The 21,940-nt window shown below is 37.2% G+C and overlaps 1 protein-coding gene across 1 annotated transcript in view; it reads left to right on the top strand.

Annotated features, from left to right (window-relative positions):
• KHDRBS2 (KH RNA binding domain containing, signal transduction associated 2) overlaps nucleotides 1-21,940 on the top strand; it is a 327,589-nt gene that overhangs the window by 284,228 nt on the left and 21,421 nt on the right. Inside the window, exon 7 of the mRNA XM_066314972.1 lies at nucleotides 13,040-13,122. Within this exon, the coding sequence (XP_066171069.1) occupies nucleotides 13,040-13,122 (83 nt within the window). The remainder of the gene's footprint in view (nucleotides 1-13,039; nucleotides 13,123-21,940) is intronic.

Raw genomic sequence — 21,940 nt, 5'->3', positions numbered from 1 at the left:
TAAATAGGCAAGTCAGTATTCAGTCAACCTCACTGAGGTCTGTGTTCTTGACTGGTTACTGGTATGAAAAGAAATACTGAAATCAGGAGGAGTTTCATTTTTTTATATTTCTAGAGAGATACATTTGAGAAATCAACATCATAGATAAGTCAGCATCTTTTGCTTTTTAGATACATTAGCAAACAGAGATTCTGGTAGAGATTTTAAGTCAGTGAACTTTCAGCTGTGATTTTGCTAATCTCCTTCAGCCTCAAACAGAGTTTTTTGGATTCACAATAATGGGACTCAAAGGTATCAAATATTTTCATGAGCCTAATTTGGATATTCCTTATGATAATATTTGAATAGAGAAAATCATCAGGGACAAAAATAGTCAGTTTCCTTTCAAATCATATTCCCTTCAGTGTGAAATTTGCTACAGTCGGGAAGCATATTTTTGTGTATTTATTTCCTTTTATGTTTTAGTATCTTTAGCTTTTAGAATTGAGTTTTATGAACTTACACAAAAGACATCTTATTAAACTGAAAAAATGGGAAGAATTAAAGAAAATTTATTTTGAAATTTTAAATAATGTTTAGAGGGATTTTTGTAATCATGTATACATTTTAACACGGGGCTAGACCCTAGTCTTGGCTAGAGGGAAAAACCAACACAACCCTCTGTCTCATGTGTTTTCTTTTTCAAACCCAGCTAAATATTGTTACAAAGTACTGTACAAAGCACTGTCCTTGTATCTGTGAATCTTGAAGATTTTCTTTTAATGTGGATTCCTGAGTAATTGACTTGCAATCACAGCTAAATCAATGTATTTTCTCCAGTGCATTAACAGAACAAGGACAATGCCAATGAGATCATACTGACATTGTGGAATAGTGGTCCTGCTCTCCAGTCACAACAACCCTGTCCAGAGCTGCAGGGAGCAGAGTGGCTGGAAAGCTGCCTGGTGGAAAAGGACCTGGGAGTGCTGGTCAACTGCAGCTGGACATGAGCCAGCAGACAGCCCGTGCCCAGGTGGCCGGGAAGGCCAGTGGCATACTGGTTTGTATCAAGAATAGTGTGGCCAGCAGGACCAGGACAGGGATTGTCCCTCTGCACTCAGCGCTGCTGAGGTCACACCTGGAGAGCTGGGTCCAGTTCTGGGCCCCTCACTGTGAGAAAGACATTGAGGGGCTGGAGTGAGTCCAGGGAAGGGCAGCAGAGATGTTGAAGAGTCTGGAGCACAAGTCCTGGTGAGGAGCAGCTGAGGGAGCTGGGGATGTTTAGCCTGGAGAAAAGGAAGCTCAGGAGGCACATTATTACAGCTGCCTGAAGGGAGACTGGAGCCAGGTGTGTGCTGGTTTCTCTTCCCAGGCAGCCAGTGACAGGACAAGAGGAAATGGCCACAAGCTGCGCAAAGGGAGATTCAGGTTGAACATTGGGAAGAAGTTCACTGAGAGGGTTGTCAACCATTGGAATGGGCTGCCCAGGAGAGCAGTGAAGTCACCAGCTCAGATGTTGTTCGAGGAATGACTGGATGTGGTGTTCAGCAGTATGGTTTAATTTACATTGTGATGCTTAGTCAAAGGTTGGAGTGAGTGATCTTGGAGATCTTTTCCAACCTCTGGGAACCTGTGAAGGTAATAACCTTCTACTGAGTTATGTAGTATTCAGGCAGAGTTAAGAGTTAGCTGGCATCTTCTCTGAACTGATAGTAAAAAGTATCCATATGCATCTCCTTTTCTACTACAGCAAGTGCTGACATGTCCTCTTTGTTATTTAGCTGTGAACAGTCTTTCCTTCAGTACTTCTAAAACTAACATAGTGGCCTTTTCAGCTTGCTAAGACCTGATGTAAATTTCAAGGAATTCAATTTAAAAATTCCTGTTAACATTGTTGCTCTTTAAAAGAAAGAAGATCTGAGACATAACTAGATTTTTATATTATCCATAGTGAGGTATTATCATAGCATAAACATGATAAAGATGAATTTGTAAAGTGCTGAAAGAACATTCAAAAGGAAATAGCAACTAACAAATTATTTTCACCCCGCTTCCCTACTTTCTCTTTCTGAAACAGAATTGATTATGATATATTGCAATCTATATTTCATACAAGAAAAGTATTTCCATATAAAAAATACAGTGGAATGAAAAGAAAGCTGAAAATTATAACAATAAAAATAAATAATCAATAAAACCCCTATGACAGGTCATGGTTGAAGAGCAAAACGAATTGGCTTGATATGCTGATTTTAAAATTCAAATAGTCAAAAGAGCTAAAAATTACACCAAATTATTTTCAATTCTGAATCTAGAGCTAAAAGGGTTCTGATCTTAGTGAGAAAATCTAAGGAATAATAGTAAAATTTATTCATTAAATAACCCAGCAATTGCGCAAGATTTCAGGTATGTCAGTCAAACGTTCATTGCAGTTTGTATTGTGCCTCCACTTCTATGACCAGAGAAAAATCTCCTCAAAAATTTTTTTTCTTTTAGTAACTAGTCTGCCTGTCACTCTTGATCTAATGTAGTTGATAAAACAGGAACCAGAAATTACATTTTCAGTTATATTGCTGGACACCATGAATAGACTGCCCAGCAGCTGGAACAGTCATGGCTCACGTTGATCTGTACACTTTGGGAATCCAGCCCTAGGCATGCTTGAGAAGATTGTTAAACTCTGCTTTTAGTGTCAACATCACAGTGCTTAGAGTAGAAGAGGCATTATTAGATGTGAACTTCTACTTGTATATGATAAACGAAAATAAGTACTGTTCTCATTTGCAGTCCGTCAATATTTTTAATCCTTTTTTGTCCTTAATTTGTTGACAGCCTGCACCAGTAAAGGTCAGAATCACTCTCCTGAGAAGAGCAGTATTCGAATTAACAGAGCTGTTGGCCTTTTTTACCTTTTCTTTTACTAATTCTGTCTTATTAGTCCTTGGCAAGCATTAAAAGGATTAGCATAGAGTTATTGTTGTGGTTTCCATACGTCAGTTTTATCTGTTTCTGTGCCTTTAACGCACTTAACTCAGTTAATGGATCAAAGACCCAGTCAGTTTTCTGAGTTTTCAACCATGAATAGTAGGCTGGTAAAGACTTAAGCTAGACCAAAGTCACTGCAAGTGTGTGGTAGAAAGAGTGAAGCATTTAATTGGGGAAACTATTTCAATTCCTTTGTCTTTCTTCTTGCTGCATTCTGAGATCACAAGACACCTTTGTTTGCATGAGAGCTAGGCCGAACCAGAGCTTTAAAATATGCCATACACAGTAACAGGATTTTTATACTCTATTTAGTAGGGATTTTGTAACTGTGACCTGTATCTGTATCACTTCTATCACCTTAAAAATATATGCAAATTTGATCTGGTGCACAGGACAAAGGCTTGCAGAGTAAGTTGTATGAGTTGATGTGAAAGTCGTATCCTGAGATCCATAGATCTCTATAGATCTCAGACTTTCTGAGTGGATTTTAATGCTGTAAAATTCCATCAGACTTTAAAGATTTAATTGAGGCAACTCCTCTATCACTACTGATAGACACCTCCTTTAGAAGGTTTTCATTTTAAGATACTAGTAGTACTATTTAGCATTCTGGATCCACTACAGTCAAAGACAACCAGTACAACAATTTCCTGGACCCTATTTGTGAAGGCAAGGATATATATGAGATTTTTATGAAGATTTGGGGGCCCTCACTGGTTGCTGTGCTGTCTGCTGATCAGTGTATCTCTGTCTGTATCAAAGTGGCATTGACTTTGAATCTTTATATTTGAGTAAATTTTAAAAGAAAATTAAAGCATATAATGCAAATATTGGAGAACACTGAGAATACCGAGTTGTGAGAATGCATCTCTCTGGTAGAGTGGGATATATTTAGTCATATGGGATAAAGTTAGCAGGAGTGTCTGACACAAAGATCTATTAGGCTGTCACGCAGTCTCTCAAGAGAAATGGTGGAATCCCTACTCTTGGCAATATTTAGCATTTGATTAGAGAAAGCATTAAAAAATGTGCTGAAAGGAGCAATCACATATGACAAGAGTTTCTAATAGATGATCTGTTCTTTTCCATTCCCTGTTTCTCTAATTGCATGCTCGAACTTGAGGGAATAACAATTTAAAGACTACCTTTAAATATCTCAATAAATATTAACTACTCTTTACTGTTATGCTTATTATTATATTCACAAATGAGAAGTCCCATTACATTCTGCATGATTTCTTTTAATTATACCTGGCCTTTATGAATAATTCCTTACAAGATTGTGCTGAGTTCACTCTTCTTACGTATTTTTTAAAATCCAAGAATAAAAGCCTGCAGTACCTTTAATCCTTGCTAAAATGTATTTCCCAATCAGACAGTATCTGTTAGAAAATTAAATATTGCTATTAAGAAGATGCTGTGAGTACATACTTTGGATTTTACTCCTTTAGAGTATGCAGGACTAAGAAGAATTTTCAGGAACATTTCTGTTCAAATGTGATTAGCAGCAGGGCAAACAACTGCATTCAGTGCAAGCAACACTTGTATAATAAACTTAAACATTGTCATAAGCAGAAAAAAAAAACAAGTTCATCTCTTCTGCAACTATTATCTACTTAACATTTAGTTGCTTTAGTGACTGATTTTCATAACTTTTAAACACTAATTATTTTGTTCATAGTAAATTTCATTGCATCAGCACTTAAAAACTGAGTACAGAGAAAAGTTTAATAGTTTCAAATGTGTGTGTATATATATATATGGAAAACATTCTTCAGGTTAAAGCTTAAAAAATATAATCACAGGTTATCATGGTACTGTTAAAATACTGTTTAGCTGGATGGCTTGAACCACTGATAAATAAGACATTGTTATGTCTTCTAAATAATCCTGTATGGTCATTCATAAGGTAAAAAAAATAAATGGAAGAGTTAAAATGTTTATTTATGACTCAAAAATTATGCAAAATGCATAAATCACATAAAAAAGACAATTGAAAATTCATTGTCCAAAATAATTTTTAAAAATATTTTTCTATTTAATTACATTCCAGAAAATATGTGGTTAATTCAGATTTGGAATTTGATTAAGCAAGAGCTATAATTTATGAAAAAGGCATATGGTGTCTTCCAAATATTAGGATATAAAGATTCCAACATTAAGAATGCCTGAACACTCATCTAGACCAGCTTCAGGATTAATAAATAAATAAATAAATCTTTATTTTCATTGGGTTTTGACCCCTTGAAGATTTGTTAACTGTTTTGTATTATTAATTCATGGAATCCTTAATGGAAATACATTTAATAGAGGATAAAAGTGGATCAAAACCAATAGGATTTTACAAAGGATTAACCTATGTATTTTCTTTTCTTGACATAAAAATATAAGGCTATTTTTGAGGAGCTTTTTTTCTTCAGTGCTGCAGTAAAATTGTATAGCTGTTAATCATTTTGATTCCTATAAGTCTTTTCTTTAGGGACTTCTGTAAATTTGGACACATGGGAAGCTTATAAAATTTGAGGATGTATTTGCTAGAGCACAGTATCTTGCACTTGGCCAAGTTGTGTTTCAATAGTCCACTTCCAGTATTAATAATACATCACAGTGAAATCTGCTTTAAAACTAAAGGTTGTTTAAGGTCCTGTTAAGCACCTGTGAAAGCATTTCTGCTTCTTGCTAGTACCACAGCATTTAAAAGGTCTTAGATGGACTATGCAGTTTTCAAGAGTTGGAAAATATGAAGTAAAATTTCTTGGAATTCCCAGCCATTCAAGGCCTGGAAATATAATTTCCTAGATTATTATAGAGTTTATGTGCATGTAAGACATTGTGTCTAGCAAGTCAAAGAGAGTGAGATGCTTTAAATCATCAGTAAGTTACTAAACTTGGGCGATAGAGTTGTCACTTTTTAGTAGATATTTGTAATTATTTCTGTATCTCTGATTCACTAAATCTTCCTGCTCCATGGACAGAGCCAGCTCCATCTATTGCCCTCTCTCTACAGCTATGGGAGCATGAGAGGTTCACCATCTGCTTTGCTGGAAATTTTGTAAAGAGGAATATTAGATATGATAAAGATATTAAAACAAATAGTGGGTGTATTGCAGCCCATCCTCCCTTGGCAGCCAAAGGCTGCTTTCTACTCTGCTCATTTCAGTTCACAAGAAAAAGAAATCTTTCATTTAAATTACATTTATGTGATAGAATGTCACCAGTGCAACTTGCGACTGTAACATATTATCACTCAAGTACTGTGTAAAGCAGCACACGTCATCAGTAAAAATACCGATTAAAAACCCCTTTCTTCAGGAATCTCAGATATAGACAAATGCAAAAACGCATCTTACTGCAGATACTCAAAGAAGATAATGCTGGATTATTTTTCATCTCCACTTGCTACTTATTACTAAAATAGGTCATTTTATTGAGAAAGATATTCCTGCAAGACATTCCTGTGGAGTGGGAACTGAGTAAAGGATTGTCACACTGGTTAGGATGCCATTCCATAAGGAGAGGCAACATGAAAAGCATCACGCGTAAATGGGAGAGCAGAGGGTTTCAGAGTCAATGACAGCAAAGTTGGGGAAAGTGCAAGAAGTTAAATGGATGTAAATAGCAGTTGATTGTACAGAGCTTTGACATATGGATTAGAAGTTTTAATCTGGCTTTGTGAGCATAAAGAAAGCAAACAGAAGGATTTGAAGAAGGGTGTTAATCAGATGAATGCTGGAGCAGAGTATTTGCAGCAGCAAATTGTCCTGTACTCTAGTCTTGCAAATACGAAAGGAGTAAGAAAAGTAAGTCTCTTTTCTGTTAGATTTTTGTTTACATTTTTATTCTATTCTGATTTTCAGTACACCAAAATGTATTTTAAGTGTTGTTAATTTTGCATTTAGTTGAAAGAAACCCAAAAAATAGGAAAGAAAAGAATTTAAGCCTACATTTAGGAGAATGCGCAGCAATTTTTTGGAAGTATTTGAGATTCTGGTTTACTATGGCTGTTTTGTCACTGCATATTTGCTTGCTTTTGTGTCCTCTGTCTTTATCTAGGTAGTAAACTTGTTCAGTTTCACTCATTTTTACTGCCCTAATTGTTCCACATGAGATTTATTTAAAGCATTGAAATATGAGGGCATGAATGTTCTCTGCTTTGAATTTGTAAAATCTCCATGACTGTGATTATACTGAAGCTTTAATTATATTTCTATGAGCATATGTAATTTTTTCCTCTCTTTATGTTTTACCATTCCTTTATGAAGGTGTTTCCCACTTCTGGGATGAAGAAGAGTGATTTTGTTAAGAGATCATATGTGTTGAGACATCATTGGCTCTAGCGAGCATGTCTACTCTGGGTTGTCTCAGCTCTATAGACTCTAGTTCATACATAGCATTTATGAATGACACAGAGCTAACACAGAGCTCTGATTTTTCAATTGATTGGTATTCCCATTTTAATTTCAGCATTAGTATTAGTATTATTATTACTAATTATAATTTTCATTGATACAGTACCATTCTACTTATTTTTTAGTTAATCTTCAAAATGCTTGTTAAATCTTCCAGTGCAGGAGATATATATAGCATCTTTAAAGACTTGATAATATCTGGTTTTTCATTTTTCTGACACTGTAGGTATAGCTGAAGAATACATGGCCAGCTATAAAAACAGACATATGTACTTATTGAATAATTTAGTCAGAATCTCATTTTCTAAATATAAATTACAATTTTGGGGATCCTTGGTGAGCAACAAACTAACTTTCCAGATATTTCAATGACATTCATTTGCTCTAACTAAAGGTTTTCAACACTGAACAGTCCAAATATAAAGCAATTACTATTTTTACTTGTTTGTAGTTGGTTGAATAAAATTGCTATTTTTCCAAATTATATAAAGTTAATACACTGAGATGTGTTCCTCTACATCTACTTAGAGCTACCCCCCACCTTAGAATCATACAATCACAGAATGGTTTGGGTTGGAAGGGATGTTAACATCATGTAGTTCCAAACCCCCTGCCATGGGCAGGGATCCCTCCCACTAGAACAGGTTGCACAAAGCCCAATCCAGCCTGGCCTTGAGCATTTCCAGGCGTGGGGCATCCACAACTTTTTCTGGGCAACTCAACCCTTACCAACTTCTTGATTTCCCGTTGTCCCTTGACCTGTCCCATATCCTTGTAAAAAGTTCCTCTCCAGCTTTTTGGGGGGCCCCTTTAAGATACTGGAAGGTTCTCCAAGGTCTTCTCAGACTTCTCCAGGCTGTAAAACCTCAGCTCTTTTCAGCCTATCTTCATAACAGAAAGGCTCCAGCCCTCTGATCATCTTGGTGGCCCCCCTCTGGACTCACTCTAACAGGTCCATGTCCTTCTTCTGTTGGGAGCCCCAGAACCAGATGCAGTACTCCAGATGAGGTATTACGGGGCTGTAAGGGTGGGGCAGAATCCCCTCTGTCACCCTGCTGGCCACACTGCTTTTGATGCAGCCCAGGATGTGTGTGACTTTCTGGCTCCAAGCACATGTTGAGCTTCTCATCAACCAGCACCTCCAAATTCTTTCCCTTAGGACTGTTCTCAATATGAGAAATAAATTCCTTCAAATTGTGAGCCAGCTCGCTTACCTTAAGATCAATTATCTAAATCTAACACATCCATCCTGGGCTCCCTTTATATTAAGTGGAAAGTTAGTTCTCATTTAAAGAGCAATTCAACTTGTTTTCAAATATGTGTCAATAGTGTGAATTATCCTCTAAAGGTGAGGATATCTCAACCCTGTGAGTCTTACAGGTATCTGCTGTTAGCTTAGTGGTGGAAGACTGGCTTTTAGCTTTCTAAGCTAGGGTGATGTGGTTGTGTGAGAAAGCCCAGTGACAGCAACAAAGAAAGAGACAGCGACATAGAAGCAAGGTGAAGAAAATACTGAAAATTGTGCAAAGGTCCCTTAACTGCTTTTATTTAAGAGTTACAAGGAGAGGTGGATATTTATACCTTCACCTTCTTTGAGGCACAGGGCTAAGTTTTGTGTACTGCTGGATGCAGCTAATGAGAAGGGCTATTCTGATTCTCTGACTGCAGGTATTTTTCATGTTGTCATGTTTTCCAACTAAAATACTGAGTTGCATAACTCACTTTATTTTGACTTACTGTTTGTGGTTTTGGTGTTTTTTTTCTTTTTCAAAGTCTAGCCATTTTCCAGTTTGCTACTATAGAAAGAGCTGGGCTATTTTACATTAAAAAATGAGTTTCAACTCCCTTACAATATATTTTATCATGTATTACTAGGACATACATTAAGTACTGTGAGTAGGGGCAGTTTTCATTAGAAGTACTAGATTTATTTTCCTTCTTGGTTTCACAGAGTTGAAACCTACCATTTTTCAGAGCATGCTGTGAAAATTCTATTTTTTAAGGCTATTCAGAGAAGAAGTGATTTAAACTTAGTGCATTTGAGTACAGGCTGTTGTTCTTTGAAACAGAGTCTTAACACTAAGAAGGAAATTCATGTTTAAAGAGATCAGAATGTGTTATATTAAGATACCCTTGTAACTAATGATACTTAAAATTTTGTTTGTATTTCTAATGTCTTTTTCAGCATCTGAAAATAGAAGAGGATTTGAGTAAATCTAAATAAATAAAATAAATTCTTCTCAATAGTCTCTTGAGTGTTAAATTGGTACTTAACTTTTTCTTGAGTAGTAGAATATAAGCATTTTTTCAATTGTGTCCCTTTTCGCTTCTATGCCCCATTTTCTGCTGAATATAATTTTCATTATCAGTAGTAGAGTAGAGAGTATTTCCTCCTGAAGTGAGTCACAAATGCTAATTTCAGATGCTGTTCTGAGATTCTCCTAAGAGTTTTTCCAGTCTTCCCTTTTATGGGGAGAGACTGGTAAATAATCTCATTTTCAAATCAGTCTTTTTTTTTAAATTGAGATCTATTTTAAATTTTTACTTAACTCATCAGCTTTTGTTATTATTTTTCAACTCTGAACAATAGCAAAACTCCTTAAAATCATCCATAATTGGTTATAAACATTTTTAGTGCCACTGCAGCTTAAGATGTGTATTTCTGTACTTTTATCTCATATCCAATATGTGTTATTGTAGGGCCAGAGCAAATCCTAGTCATTGGAAAACTCACTGTTCTTTCCCTTGACACAAAGTAAAGAGGTTTTGTTGGGTTTTTTGTAATGTTTTCAAAAGTTGTTTTATTAAGAAATACCTAAGATAAAGGTAGTCTGGCGTAAAAACCTAGCCTAGAAATGGCTGACAGTTTGATTTCAAATATTTCTAATAGTTCCCCATTGCATATTTCTCACTTCATTGTAGTAGGTTTTTTCTTCTGAATGATGGTGGCAGTTACTATGGGATAAAAAGACTTCTACACAGAAAATGGTTGGTTGGTTGGTTGGTTGGTTGGTTGGGTTTTATAGAAGCACAAATAGACCTAGAAGGGCATGATGTGCTGGCTCTAGTGCTGAGCAAAAAATTGTACTGTATTTGGGGAGGGTGTCTGGGGTTCTGCTCTCTGGATTTATACAGAACTGCTTTTGGAGCACCATACTCATCACACACAGAGCAGAATATGTGAATTTGGACACCCTCAGACTCACAACTTCTGATCTCAACAGAATCTGGGTGGGAGCTGGGTTCTTCCTATCTCGAAGTGCCTGTCCAAGAAATATTTTCAAACATTAAAGTTGTAGTTTCTGGGGATATGAAGGTCAAAGAGAAAACTGCTCAGTGAGTTTAAGACATATCAAGGATGTGAAAGGGGCTATTTTGGGTCTCAGTTCTAGATACCTAAGGGTGTGGTGAGTGTCTGGGTACAATACATTGTATTAAACTTTCAGTAAATGCTGGTGTGTTGCTTACACAAAGACTTTGCCTGTAGGATTAGAAGACAATTTTCATACAGATGGACTCAAAAATAAAAACATTATCCAGAAAATACTTTTTGCCTATTAAAGGTACCTTGTGCTTTTGTAAGTTGTTTTCCGACCATTGCACTTGAACCATTTGCACTGTATTGACCTGCTCTGAGCCTTGAGGGAGGCTGTTAAAGTCTGTAACCCACAGAGGTGTCAAATATTAACAAGTGTTTTCTGCCCTGCTGATGCTGAACGTTGATCCTCCTCAGGCATCAAGAAACAGAGAGAGCTAATTTGTAATTGCTGCCTTTCCTGGTCCCTCTGATGGTTGGGTAAGCAGGCTGAAATGTCTGTCCTCCAGCTATGTGACTTTATATAGGAACTCCCATCACCCTCATCTTTGCAGGAGCAGGACCCCACCCAGTAGCATACTAATCAATGTGACTAATGCCTGTCTCCTGGGGTGCGTTGTTTCTCTTATCCTGTCCCCAGAAGCAAGAGTGTATATTTAGCTATATAATGTTAAATATATCACTGTCATCTGCAGGGATATGTTTTTAGCAGTACTTTCTGCTATGAGTTCATACTAATGCAGCCAAGTCAAAACAGTGCACTACCACCGAAAATGAAAGATGATGAGGTTTGTGTGGACTTCATATTCTGGGACAGGCCATTCCCAGTTCAAAAATGAGTGCTCCCTTGTGCCCAGAAAGGCTTTGCCTTATTACACATGACATTCATGCAGAGTCCTATCCTTCCTTCAGGACTTAGAGCACCATAGGGATCAAACCTCCCACCTGGAATCCACACTTACCCTCACTGCTGGGTAGCCCAGAGGAACAGGCAAATTTCATATGCTTAACCTAAGGAGACATAACTGAATGCTTCCTCCATAGAATGTTTTTTTTTTTTTGAATTTGAGAATGCTAGTGAAGTCTTGTTCAATACTTCTGGGACGTTTAATTAGCAGAAATAATGAAATACCAAACTAACTGTACTTTGGGTGGTTATGACAGTGTACTAGAGTGATTGGTTATTGGACTGCTGCCTCATGCTGTCCCTTCTCCCCCAACCTGACTAAATTTTGCATAGCTTGGGGGGGGGGGGGGGGGGAGGAGGGAAATTGCCTTTTGTTGTAATTAATATCGAGTCAACATTTTTTAAGTCCACTACTACTACTTCCTTTAGGATTTTCCTTAACAGCAAGGTTTTCTTTTGACAAAAGAATGTTTCATTGCAATTTAACTACAAATAGAGGCTCCTAAAAATCATAGAGAAATTAAAAAAAAAAAAAAAAAGAGTTTCCATACAGCATTTCTTACCTACTCTGTTGTCCTGTCATATGAAAAGAGCATATCAAAAGTCATCCCTTAGATTATATCTTTATTTATTTATTGTGTTGTTCCTGAGCATTCCTTGGTTCAGAGACAGCTAGAATGGATCACAATTGCCCATGACTCCCTCAGTAGAAAATTCAGGCATTAGATGAGCTGAACCTTCTTTTGAAGTCACTTGTGTCTCTGTGTCTTAGCCAAACTGAGCATTTGTCTGAGCTCTTCAGTGAGAGCCTTAAGTTAGATGGGAGGAACCCGTATTAAAGTGTTGGTTAATTTGTCACAGAAAAGCATGCCTTTAAAAAGAGTAAGATCCTCAATGGAAGTAAAGGGGCTTACTCTGCATTATTTATAAAAGTCATATGCCATTACTTGCTTGCCAAATGCTGTTTCTCATAGGTTGCTATGCTTTGGTTTTTTGTTTTGTATTTTTTTAATAGACTGAATATTAAGATTTTATCACAACACCATCCTTAATAGGTGTAGAACAATCAAAATCTTTGACCTGACATTTGTTCATTTCACCTATAGGTATTTATTGAACTATTTATGTAACAAACTCAGAAATTGTTGGGGTTATTATCATTCATCAATATTCTGCACAGATCCCATTGAAGCACTGTGGTTTGGACAATGCACCACAGCTGATCAGTGAATAAGCTGAGTTCTTAAATGAGTGACTGATTCCTTTACTCTTGCAGTGTACAGGTTGTTCTTCATGATTCACAGTTCTCTTCAGTCAGCTGCATGTTTCACATAATCGTGGGCAAACATGACATGCACGTGTTGATGCAATTTATTTTTACAGCTTGATAATATGCTTTGATTTATCACTCCTCTAAGCTGTGGTGTTCTGCTTTCCCCTTAGGGATACGATGATGGATATGGGGGTGAATATGATGATCCAAGCTATGAGGCATATGATAACAGTTATGCCACCCAAACACAAAGGTAAGCATTTGTGCTTTTACATTATTTCTCCAAAGTACACTTTTTTATCTTAGTTTTTCATGTACATTTCCTGGTTTAATTTACACATTAAATTTTACAAAATCTTAGAGTACTTTAGAAAGCTATCAGAAAGTAATGACAGTCAGAATTTGTATACAGAGATTCAGATGAAGTGAAAATGTAAGCAGCTATGCTTTTAAAATTGGTGCAAATTAAGTATTTTTTAACAAGCAATTACAAAATTTTCTTATTTGATGTTATTCTCAACTTGTTTATGCCCTTTTTTTATCCTTTACGGATGATAAGTTGTGAAGAGTGTCTAATACTAACAGTTTTTTACAATATTTGGGGAAAAAAAAAACCCAAAAGAAATTAAAAAATTATTTGTGATATTAACCTGTTTTTTGTTGGCATCCACCATCAGGGTAAAGTATAGAAAGGAGTTAGGTGCTTAAAGTAAGGCTGAAACTATCTGTTTTCAACCAGTTATTTTCTAAACAACTCTCAGAATTGACAAGTTTGGAAATTTATTTTCTGTCCTTGTGATGTGCAATACTAGGAAAAGGCTACATTTACATCTTATATTGATTGGTGTCAATAAGATAAGGCAACAAAAATTATCCCATTTATATATATATGCACCTCACACACTCATCCATTAATTTGACAGTAGCTGCATGTTTATTAAATATGGAATGGCATCTTTTTCACATTTAAGCTAAAGGATAAAAGGGTCCTTCAGCCGGTTATTCAGAAAGTGCTCTTACGCATTGCTAAAAGTTACTTGTAAGGTTGTGGAAAGACAAATAAAATCTTAACAAGAAAAGACACAGATTTTAACTGAGTTGTGTGGTTCTCACTGAGCAAGAAAGTATTGTATACCTATAGAGTTCTGCACTCCCAAGGCCAAAGGAGCCTAAACTTGCTTTTTTGTTGAACCATCTTTTTCACTGAATGCTTTGCTGAGGTAAATGCCTGTCAGAATTACGTTCAGCTCCAGAACTGCTCTAGTGAGTGATACTTCATTGGATAAAAAATACTTTATAAGTATTTTTATATTCGGAGAAGTATATTTAAAAGGATTTGTCACACCTAAATGTGAACCCCATTAAGTATACTTTAACAGTTTCAAGTAATTATACGTTACTGGCTGCACCCATCATGTCATTGTGCAGGTAGGTATTCTTGTTGTCAAATGTACATCAATGTTTTTTTAAAAAAATTCAGCTCATCTTTTGCTAGAAGAGTGAATTATCACAGGAGATACTGCTTCTGATGTAAAAACAATAATTAGTTGGAAATCTCTTGCTATGACATTGCTTTCTTTATATCATCTGAATGAACCTGCAATTTCTTTGGAAGTTGATGTCCCAGGCAACTAAATTACAAATATATAAACTTTATGAAGAGTGTATTATAATGCAGCTAGAACTAGTAGTGGTAGTTTGATACATGGAAGAAAATTTATAGTCACATAATTTAGTCAATTACACAGCTATTAGGTTTAGTCTTCAGATATGTTTTCTAATAATTTGAGCTACCTCCAGGATACCTAATCTGCTTAAAATCTGCAACTAAAACATTTCCTTTTGAAATATGTGACAAGACATGTGGTCATACTTAGCCATGTTGAGTAGCACTTAATACTTCAAGTAGCCTATTGATTTCAAAGAGAGCACTTTTCAGAGCTACATGCTTCTCATTTCAAAGATTTAAAGAACAAATGGACCATTAAATACACAATTTTTATTTCTGCACCTTATTGGCCATTTAGCTTAATAGAAATGCCTGCTTACTGAGCAAAAAATAAAAATAATAATACAATACAATTAAATAGTATGCCAAATATATTCAGTTAGATGCGTATTTCGAAATGTTTTCTCCGAGCCTCAGGTCATGTTTAATAGTGTACTCCAGTCATATGAGACATATCATGTGCACACCTAACAAAGAAGATAAGTAGCACTGCTCCAAAGTACTTTACTCATCTCATCCGGTGTGTCATTTAAAGGAAAAAAATTAACAAAAACTTTCCAACAAGCTGTTGGCAACAACAACTTTCTGTGCTCAGCCAGAAAATTATCATTGCTTCCCTCTGCTGGGATTGACTGAAATTCTAAAGCATGAAATGAGAAGAAATTGTAGTTAATGGCTTAATGCAGAATATTAAGATTTCTGTTCATTTTAAGGGCAGAGTTTCCCATTGCTTTTTATGGCTTATTAGGGAATGAACATGGAAATTCTTAGAGATGATACATACCTTCGTCTGACTGTCTGTCTTGCTGTGCATGTTGACCAAGCCTTATTCTCTCCATTGCTTCAAAAAGAAGAACATGTTGGGGTGGAAGGTCATGAAAGGACAGGTGGATGATCTGAGCTCAGGCTGACCTCAGTGTGCTTTAGAGCAGAGCTTGTAGTAAGTCATGCCTTGTTCCCCTGCTCACCCCATGCCTGGAGTGAAGATAGAGTTTGGGCAGCCTGCCACCACCACCGCTGTTACCCCTGCCTTTGTCTTCCCTACCTTGTATCTACTTCCCATTTGCCAGTGTCTTTCTGCCCTTTCTCCTTCATTTAGGGAGACTTAGTCCTTTGTTGTCTAAGAGGTCTGATTTAGAATTTTGCAAACTAATCTCTGCCAACAACGGAGAAAATACGCACAGTATCAACATGCACATTGCTACAACATAGGATTATGGTTCAGTAGAAGGAGCACCACAAATATCAATCCCCAAGACCATTCAGATTCAGCTGTACTTTAGTTCACAATTATCTAAAAATTTGTACTAAAAGTCAGGGATGGTGTTGCAGGTCCAACAGTACACTCGGTATAACTCCTTCTCTAATGGACTTCAATGAACTTTTCCATACAGAAAGCTGTCCATCATGATAGCAGTCTGATTTTTAGGCTGAAACTAGGGGGATGGGGTCACTTGTGGAAGAGGTCATGACAGAGTTTCAGAATCAGGCTGGAGTGAAACCCATAGTAAGTCTGCATGTCTGAACAAGCTAAGAAGCATCTCAAGCCCGCTTGGAAATGGAGCAAAGAAGCAACTTGAAGAAAGAGATAAGCAGGACTCTCACTATGGTAAGTGCCACCTGTATCTTATTAAGTTGGGGGGGGCTTATTTTAGAAACAATTATGGGTTATGACAGTCTGTATTGCATGGAGTTATGTCCTGCTTTAAAAAGCAGAAGATGTTTAACAGCAGAAGATTTGTAAAGCCACTTTTTCCCTCCTTATGTTCCTGTCTCATGACAACTGAGAACACAAGGTGGAACCTCAGGACAGATTTAAATGAATTGTCCTTCCCAACTGTCCTGGGGTGACTTTATGATGCTTGTATCCCTAAATTGTCTGTTCTGTTTATGCTGGATACTAAGTTCTGCACCTTTAAGACTGGTTCTGAGAGTGAAGCGGGGGAAGGAATAAGCAGGCAGTTTGTTTGAGAAACTGCACTCTCTCCTCTACATTCTGCTCCTGGACTGTGTAGTCTGTGGATGGACAGCAGCAGAGAGCTCTCCTTCACTTTTTGGTTAGTTTTTGGCTAGCTGAGGCAGAGAAGTTCCCTGGACTTTTTTTTTCTTTTTCTTGGAACTGTTTAAACCTGTTCTGGACTGAAAACCCAGAAAACATCCGGAGCTCACACCTGTGGCCCAGGGCAGCATTTTCCAGCACCAGAGGGACTGATAAGAGACTGAGTGAGCTGAGCTACACCCACGGCAAGGACTTTCTCAATTTCCCATCTCTCTTCAGAGTGGCAAGAGGTTTAGTTGTTTATAATATTGTTCATTCTTTTTGTGTTTGTGGGCACCTTGCTTGTGGAATAAACATGTTTTTCCACTTTTCTATAAGGAAATTTTTCCTGGACCAGCTGGGGGAAGAGCTGCTTGAATTTGGTTTCTAGAGGAACCCCATTTGGAGGTTTCCTCCCAAATTTGCCCTAAACGAGGACACAACTGAGTCTGTAAGCATTATTTGCAGGATTCTTTGAAAGACTGCACATTTTCTGAGGACATTTAGAAACCCTACTCATTTCAGAAATTTTTTCATACAGATGTCAAAATACAGTTTTTAAGGTAATTGCAATGAATGCTTTGTCCAATACCAAAAAGAACAAGGAAACCACCCTATCAGTGGGCAGGAGAAGACACAAGATCTGGCATACTTCCCATGGGCAATATTGCACTGTAATTTGAGTTTCTCAATGAAACCTTGTTTCTCTCTCTTCTCCTCCCTTCTGTATAATGGGAAGATGGATCTTAATGATAAGAATATCTGCCTGTCCAGACACACTAAGAGTAGTACATACTCTCTGTGTACTTGAAAGTGAGGCAGAGGACAGCTCTCTGCCAGCTAGATTTACATCCCAAACCTCTAGTCTGACAACTTTGTTTAAAAATATAGACACAATATACAAAATGGTAGAAGTGTAAATTTCCAGCTCAGCTATAACAGAAAATGTAGGAGAATCCTATTAGCTTTCAAAATGTAATACAGTTTTTGATTTTCTTACCAGGAACTTCTATGTCTGTTGAACTCCACTGTCCAGGATGCATGGACTGAGGTCACTAGATCACCAGAAGAAAAGGATGCAAAGTTTTGTGAGGAGATGTAGAAGATCAGCTTCTTTGGTTACTCAGAGGTTGTTAGGCATCAGACTGTGTACACACGCAAAGCGTGGCCAGACTCCTCAGCCAAGACCAACGGAATCATTTGGTGGAAATGGATCATTTGCTGATGTATCATGATGGCAAACAGAGCCATCTTCAGCTCGGCTACCACATCTGCAGTCATCTCCACTGGCCTTTGTGTCTCTGCCAGCACCAACAGTTTCATTTCAAAGATACCATGTCTCACAGCCAAAAGAGATAGCAAGGAAACCTGGGACTGACTGGTCAGTCTGGGGATGAACCAGGAAGGGTATATTCTCTTTAATCCACTTGTGCCCAACTTATCCAGATATACGTAGAGTAAACAGTGGTGCCCTGCAATGGTGCGGTGCTTCTCTCGGGGCTTTCACCCTCTTTCCCTGGCCAGCTCTGGCACCGGCGTCACAAAAAGGTCCAGTCCTGTATTCTGGAATACAGTTCCAGTCCTGGATTCTGGAATACAGTTCTGATCCTGTAGGTTCTTGCCTCAGCAGAAGCATGAACAATGTGAGAAATAAAGGGACGGAACTCCAGTGGGGGACTTCAGCTGGGTTTTATTAAATTCTCACCCAGGAGTCAGCTCGCCAAAGCCGATTAAACTCACGGGGTTTTACCATAAATATGGGGGTGGGGAGTGGGGAGGATACAACTTGGAACTAATCCAGAATGGGAAGGGAGTGACTGTACATAAATGACAACTTATAGGACAAATCAAGGGACAAAGGGAGAAGGGGGACTTGGACCCCACCAACCACTCGACATCCTCACCAGAACTTTCTAGAGATCAGGGTGATGCTTCGAAGTGACAGGCAGGACTCAGGTGTCACATAAACAATGATTGATTAATAACAATAACTGGGGTAAACCATAATGGGGTAAAACATGGGGTACATGGAACAAGCCATTATAAAACAAAGAACAAAAGCAAGCAGAAACTTGGTAAAGCCCAAAATGCACCATAACAGTGCCCAACAAGGAGGAGCAAAGCCAATGATTTTCTGATGAAGCTTAAAAATTTGAGTTTGATATTATTTCCCTGTTCCACAATGCCTGGCATGAACACTCATCCACCAATCCATTCTGGTTTTTCTGAACAAGGAGATGGTATATTGGCAATGGCTTTCAGGGTCTGGTTGCCTGGGTTTTTATTCTGCCTTTTTTCAGTATGGCTTTTGTTAAAAACATAGGTCAGCAGAAAAATGAGTTGCCGAGTGTGTGCTGTCTAAAGAAAGAAAAGCTTATGACTCTCACCTTAGGCTGTAAATAGACTTGTAAATATCAGGAAGCCCATAATTTACTGACAAGAAGAATAAATAATTCAGTGATAAAAGACAGCTGAAAATAGTGCACGATGTTGCTGTTACAGATTCCATCCCACAGCAGTACAAGCCTTGTGATGGTATGTTGTCATCTGTGACTGCAAGATGACATAGGTAAAAGGCATTTCTCATGCCTGCCTGCACAGGCACTAATAATAATAATAACAGTAACCCAATTTTAGGACCTTGAAGCAATTATTGGCAAAATATTGACTGTTAATCTTGCAAACAATTTATGTAATGCTTTAGGCAGTGATCTTCTGGACTGACATTTCATGCTGGCATGCCAATCATTTTGGCCTAAGAGCTTCTTTTTGGTCTGTTGAACTCACACTTCGAACTCACCCTGCATCTGCTGAGCAAATAATCAAACTTCTGTTTCTGATGCAGAATTGCATATTATAGGCCATGTCATCTCCGAATTTCCCCTCTAAGATGTTAATGATGGTACAGAATCTAAGCTTTAACAGGAAGAAAGATGGCATTAATATATCTGGAATAAATTCTAAGTTCTTGCAAGATTTGAAGACTGACAAACATTGTATTAGATAATTGCTAAAATGGAATTATCTTGGAGGACTGAAGAAGGAAAAAAGGTGTAGTAACAGAGAAATTCAAGTTGACTGATACCTTTCACCTCACTGAATTGTATTTAATTCAAAAGGTACAATAATTTCTAAAGCTGCACTTTATATGGTATGTGGAAAGTCCAATACTAGTAGCAGAAGTAAAAGGACAAAAATGCTGCCTGTGTCCACTATGCTGCTATGGAAAATAGATACTACGATCATATCAATGTAATTTTATCCCAGTAGCTATCTGTTTGTAGCCATGCCTATTCATTCAGCCTCTAATAGGTGCTACATTACTCTAATTACTCATACCCACAGAAAATTTCAAGAGCATATTCAGCCACTGAGGTTGAATATATGACAAGTTATTGACTTGGAAAAGAAACTGTTCTTGCTAGTTATTGTTTCTATTGCGAAGTTCATGTTGTCTACTCCAAAGCCTGTGTTTATAGCTTCTTTTTTCTCTACAGTAAGGGCTGCTAGTATGGGAGCTTTAGGGATCACTTACTTATTTCTGATCTGATATGCAAGAGTACAACATGGAGCACAGTTCAGTTTGTGTCACTTATGTGGCTTACAGTACAATCATATCAGTGCAAAGCCATGCTGCAAAATTATTTAGGAAGAGTATTTTATCCGGTTGTATCTGCAAGAATTATTTGCATCAGCAGGATATATTTGCCTGAGCTCCAGTTCATCCTGCTTGACCTTCAGATATCAAGGTACTGTATGTACATCTGTTTCTGAAGATGAGTTTCTCAAAGCAGTGGTGCAAGTAAAATAACAGACTAATACACTTGTAAAGACAGCAGTATAAGATTCAGCTGGGTGTTCATGTTCCTTGGTGAACTCTATTCAGAAGCCCCACTGTTTTCAGCCACTTGCTTTGTAAAAAGTTACAGCAGAGTAGTTGTGAACTATCCATGGTTAAATGAAAATTTTGTCCTTAGTTTGAAAGCAATGGTTAGACAAGCCTGCAAATAATCATTAATTGAATTACTAGATTATCACATAGTTCAGTGTTTTGGTGATAAAATCAGGGATTTTCATACTTCTGTCTCACTATCAAAATATTACTATCTAGTAAAATACATAAACACATAAATATAATCCAGGCTGCAGTAGGTGGAATAGTTACACTGATTCTTTGCAAACTTAGATACTCTCCCTACTACTCACTCTTTCACTTTTTAAGCAGTGTGCATTGTATTTATATTTTGCCGTATTTCATTTTGGCTATGTGCTTATATCCGCCTGTCTGTAAATAAAGATTTCCCTGTATTTTATTTCCAATCTGTTGAAATCAATCAAGGCAGGAAGCCTAGAATATGACATTTTATGTATCTTCACAGCAATCTACTTATGGCATTCATCATCAGAAGCTGTTTTCAAATGCCACTTCTCATTTATTTGATTCGATGAGCAAAGTGGAATCAAGTTTCACTACTCTGAACTAGAGAAAAGTTTTTCCTCTAAAACTGTCTAAGATTCCTAAAATGCTGCATCATTCCCTTTACAAACACTCTGTCTGCAGACATTTGGTATTATATTCTGAAATAGTCACAATTCTGTATCTATAAGAAAATGACAATGGAGTGTAGAATAGATAAATAGAAATTGCCATGTGAAATTAAATGGCAGATTCGTTTCTATTTCATATTTTGCAAAAAGTTCAGAACCCAAAGTCATCTTGCAGTTATGTTAGCTCTCCAATCCTATGCTTGTATGACTTTACTGCCTTCATTGTTTATAATAGTTTTAAATTCCTATTTTCAGTAACATAAAATGAAACCTACAAAAATGCTGGAGACAGCTGAATATGGTTTAACTTCAGGCATGTTGAAAGGTACTAAATAAATCCAGGAGTATGGTAATGGAGATATTCTCCTCTGTTAAAAATACTGGATACAATCAAAATTGAGCTTTCAGAAAAAGGAAGACCTTATCCACTAAAATCTTCACCATATTATTCCATTAGTTCTAAAGAAGCATTGTGTAAAGGACTATATTTGATTATCTAATGATTATCTAATGGCAGAGTTATAATTCCAGTGTTTTATCAAAAGCCTCTCAACTGGCCAGCTCCTTCCCAAAAATTTCCCAGTAAAATATTCTTATATTATATTAACTGTAACAAAGGGGGTCCCTAATTAATATGAAGCTGGACAGAGCAGTCGACACGTCGAGCCAATGTGGTTATCATGTCGCTGTCTCTTTATTGTCGACAGCAATGACTTTTATACATTCACAACTTAGTTGACGTTACAGGTCACACAA

The sequence above is a fragment of the Sylvia atricapilla genome, chromosome 3 (assembly GCF_009819655.1).
Source record: "Sylvia atricapilla isolate bSylAtr1 chromosome 3, bSylAtr1.pri, whole genome shotgun sequence".
NCBI lineage: Eukaryota > Metazoa > Chordata > Aves > Passeriformes > Sylviidae > Sylvia > Sylvia atricapilla.
Note: the sequence above shows the minus strand (reverse complement) of the source record. Positions and strands in the feature narration are given on the sequence as shown.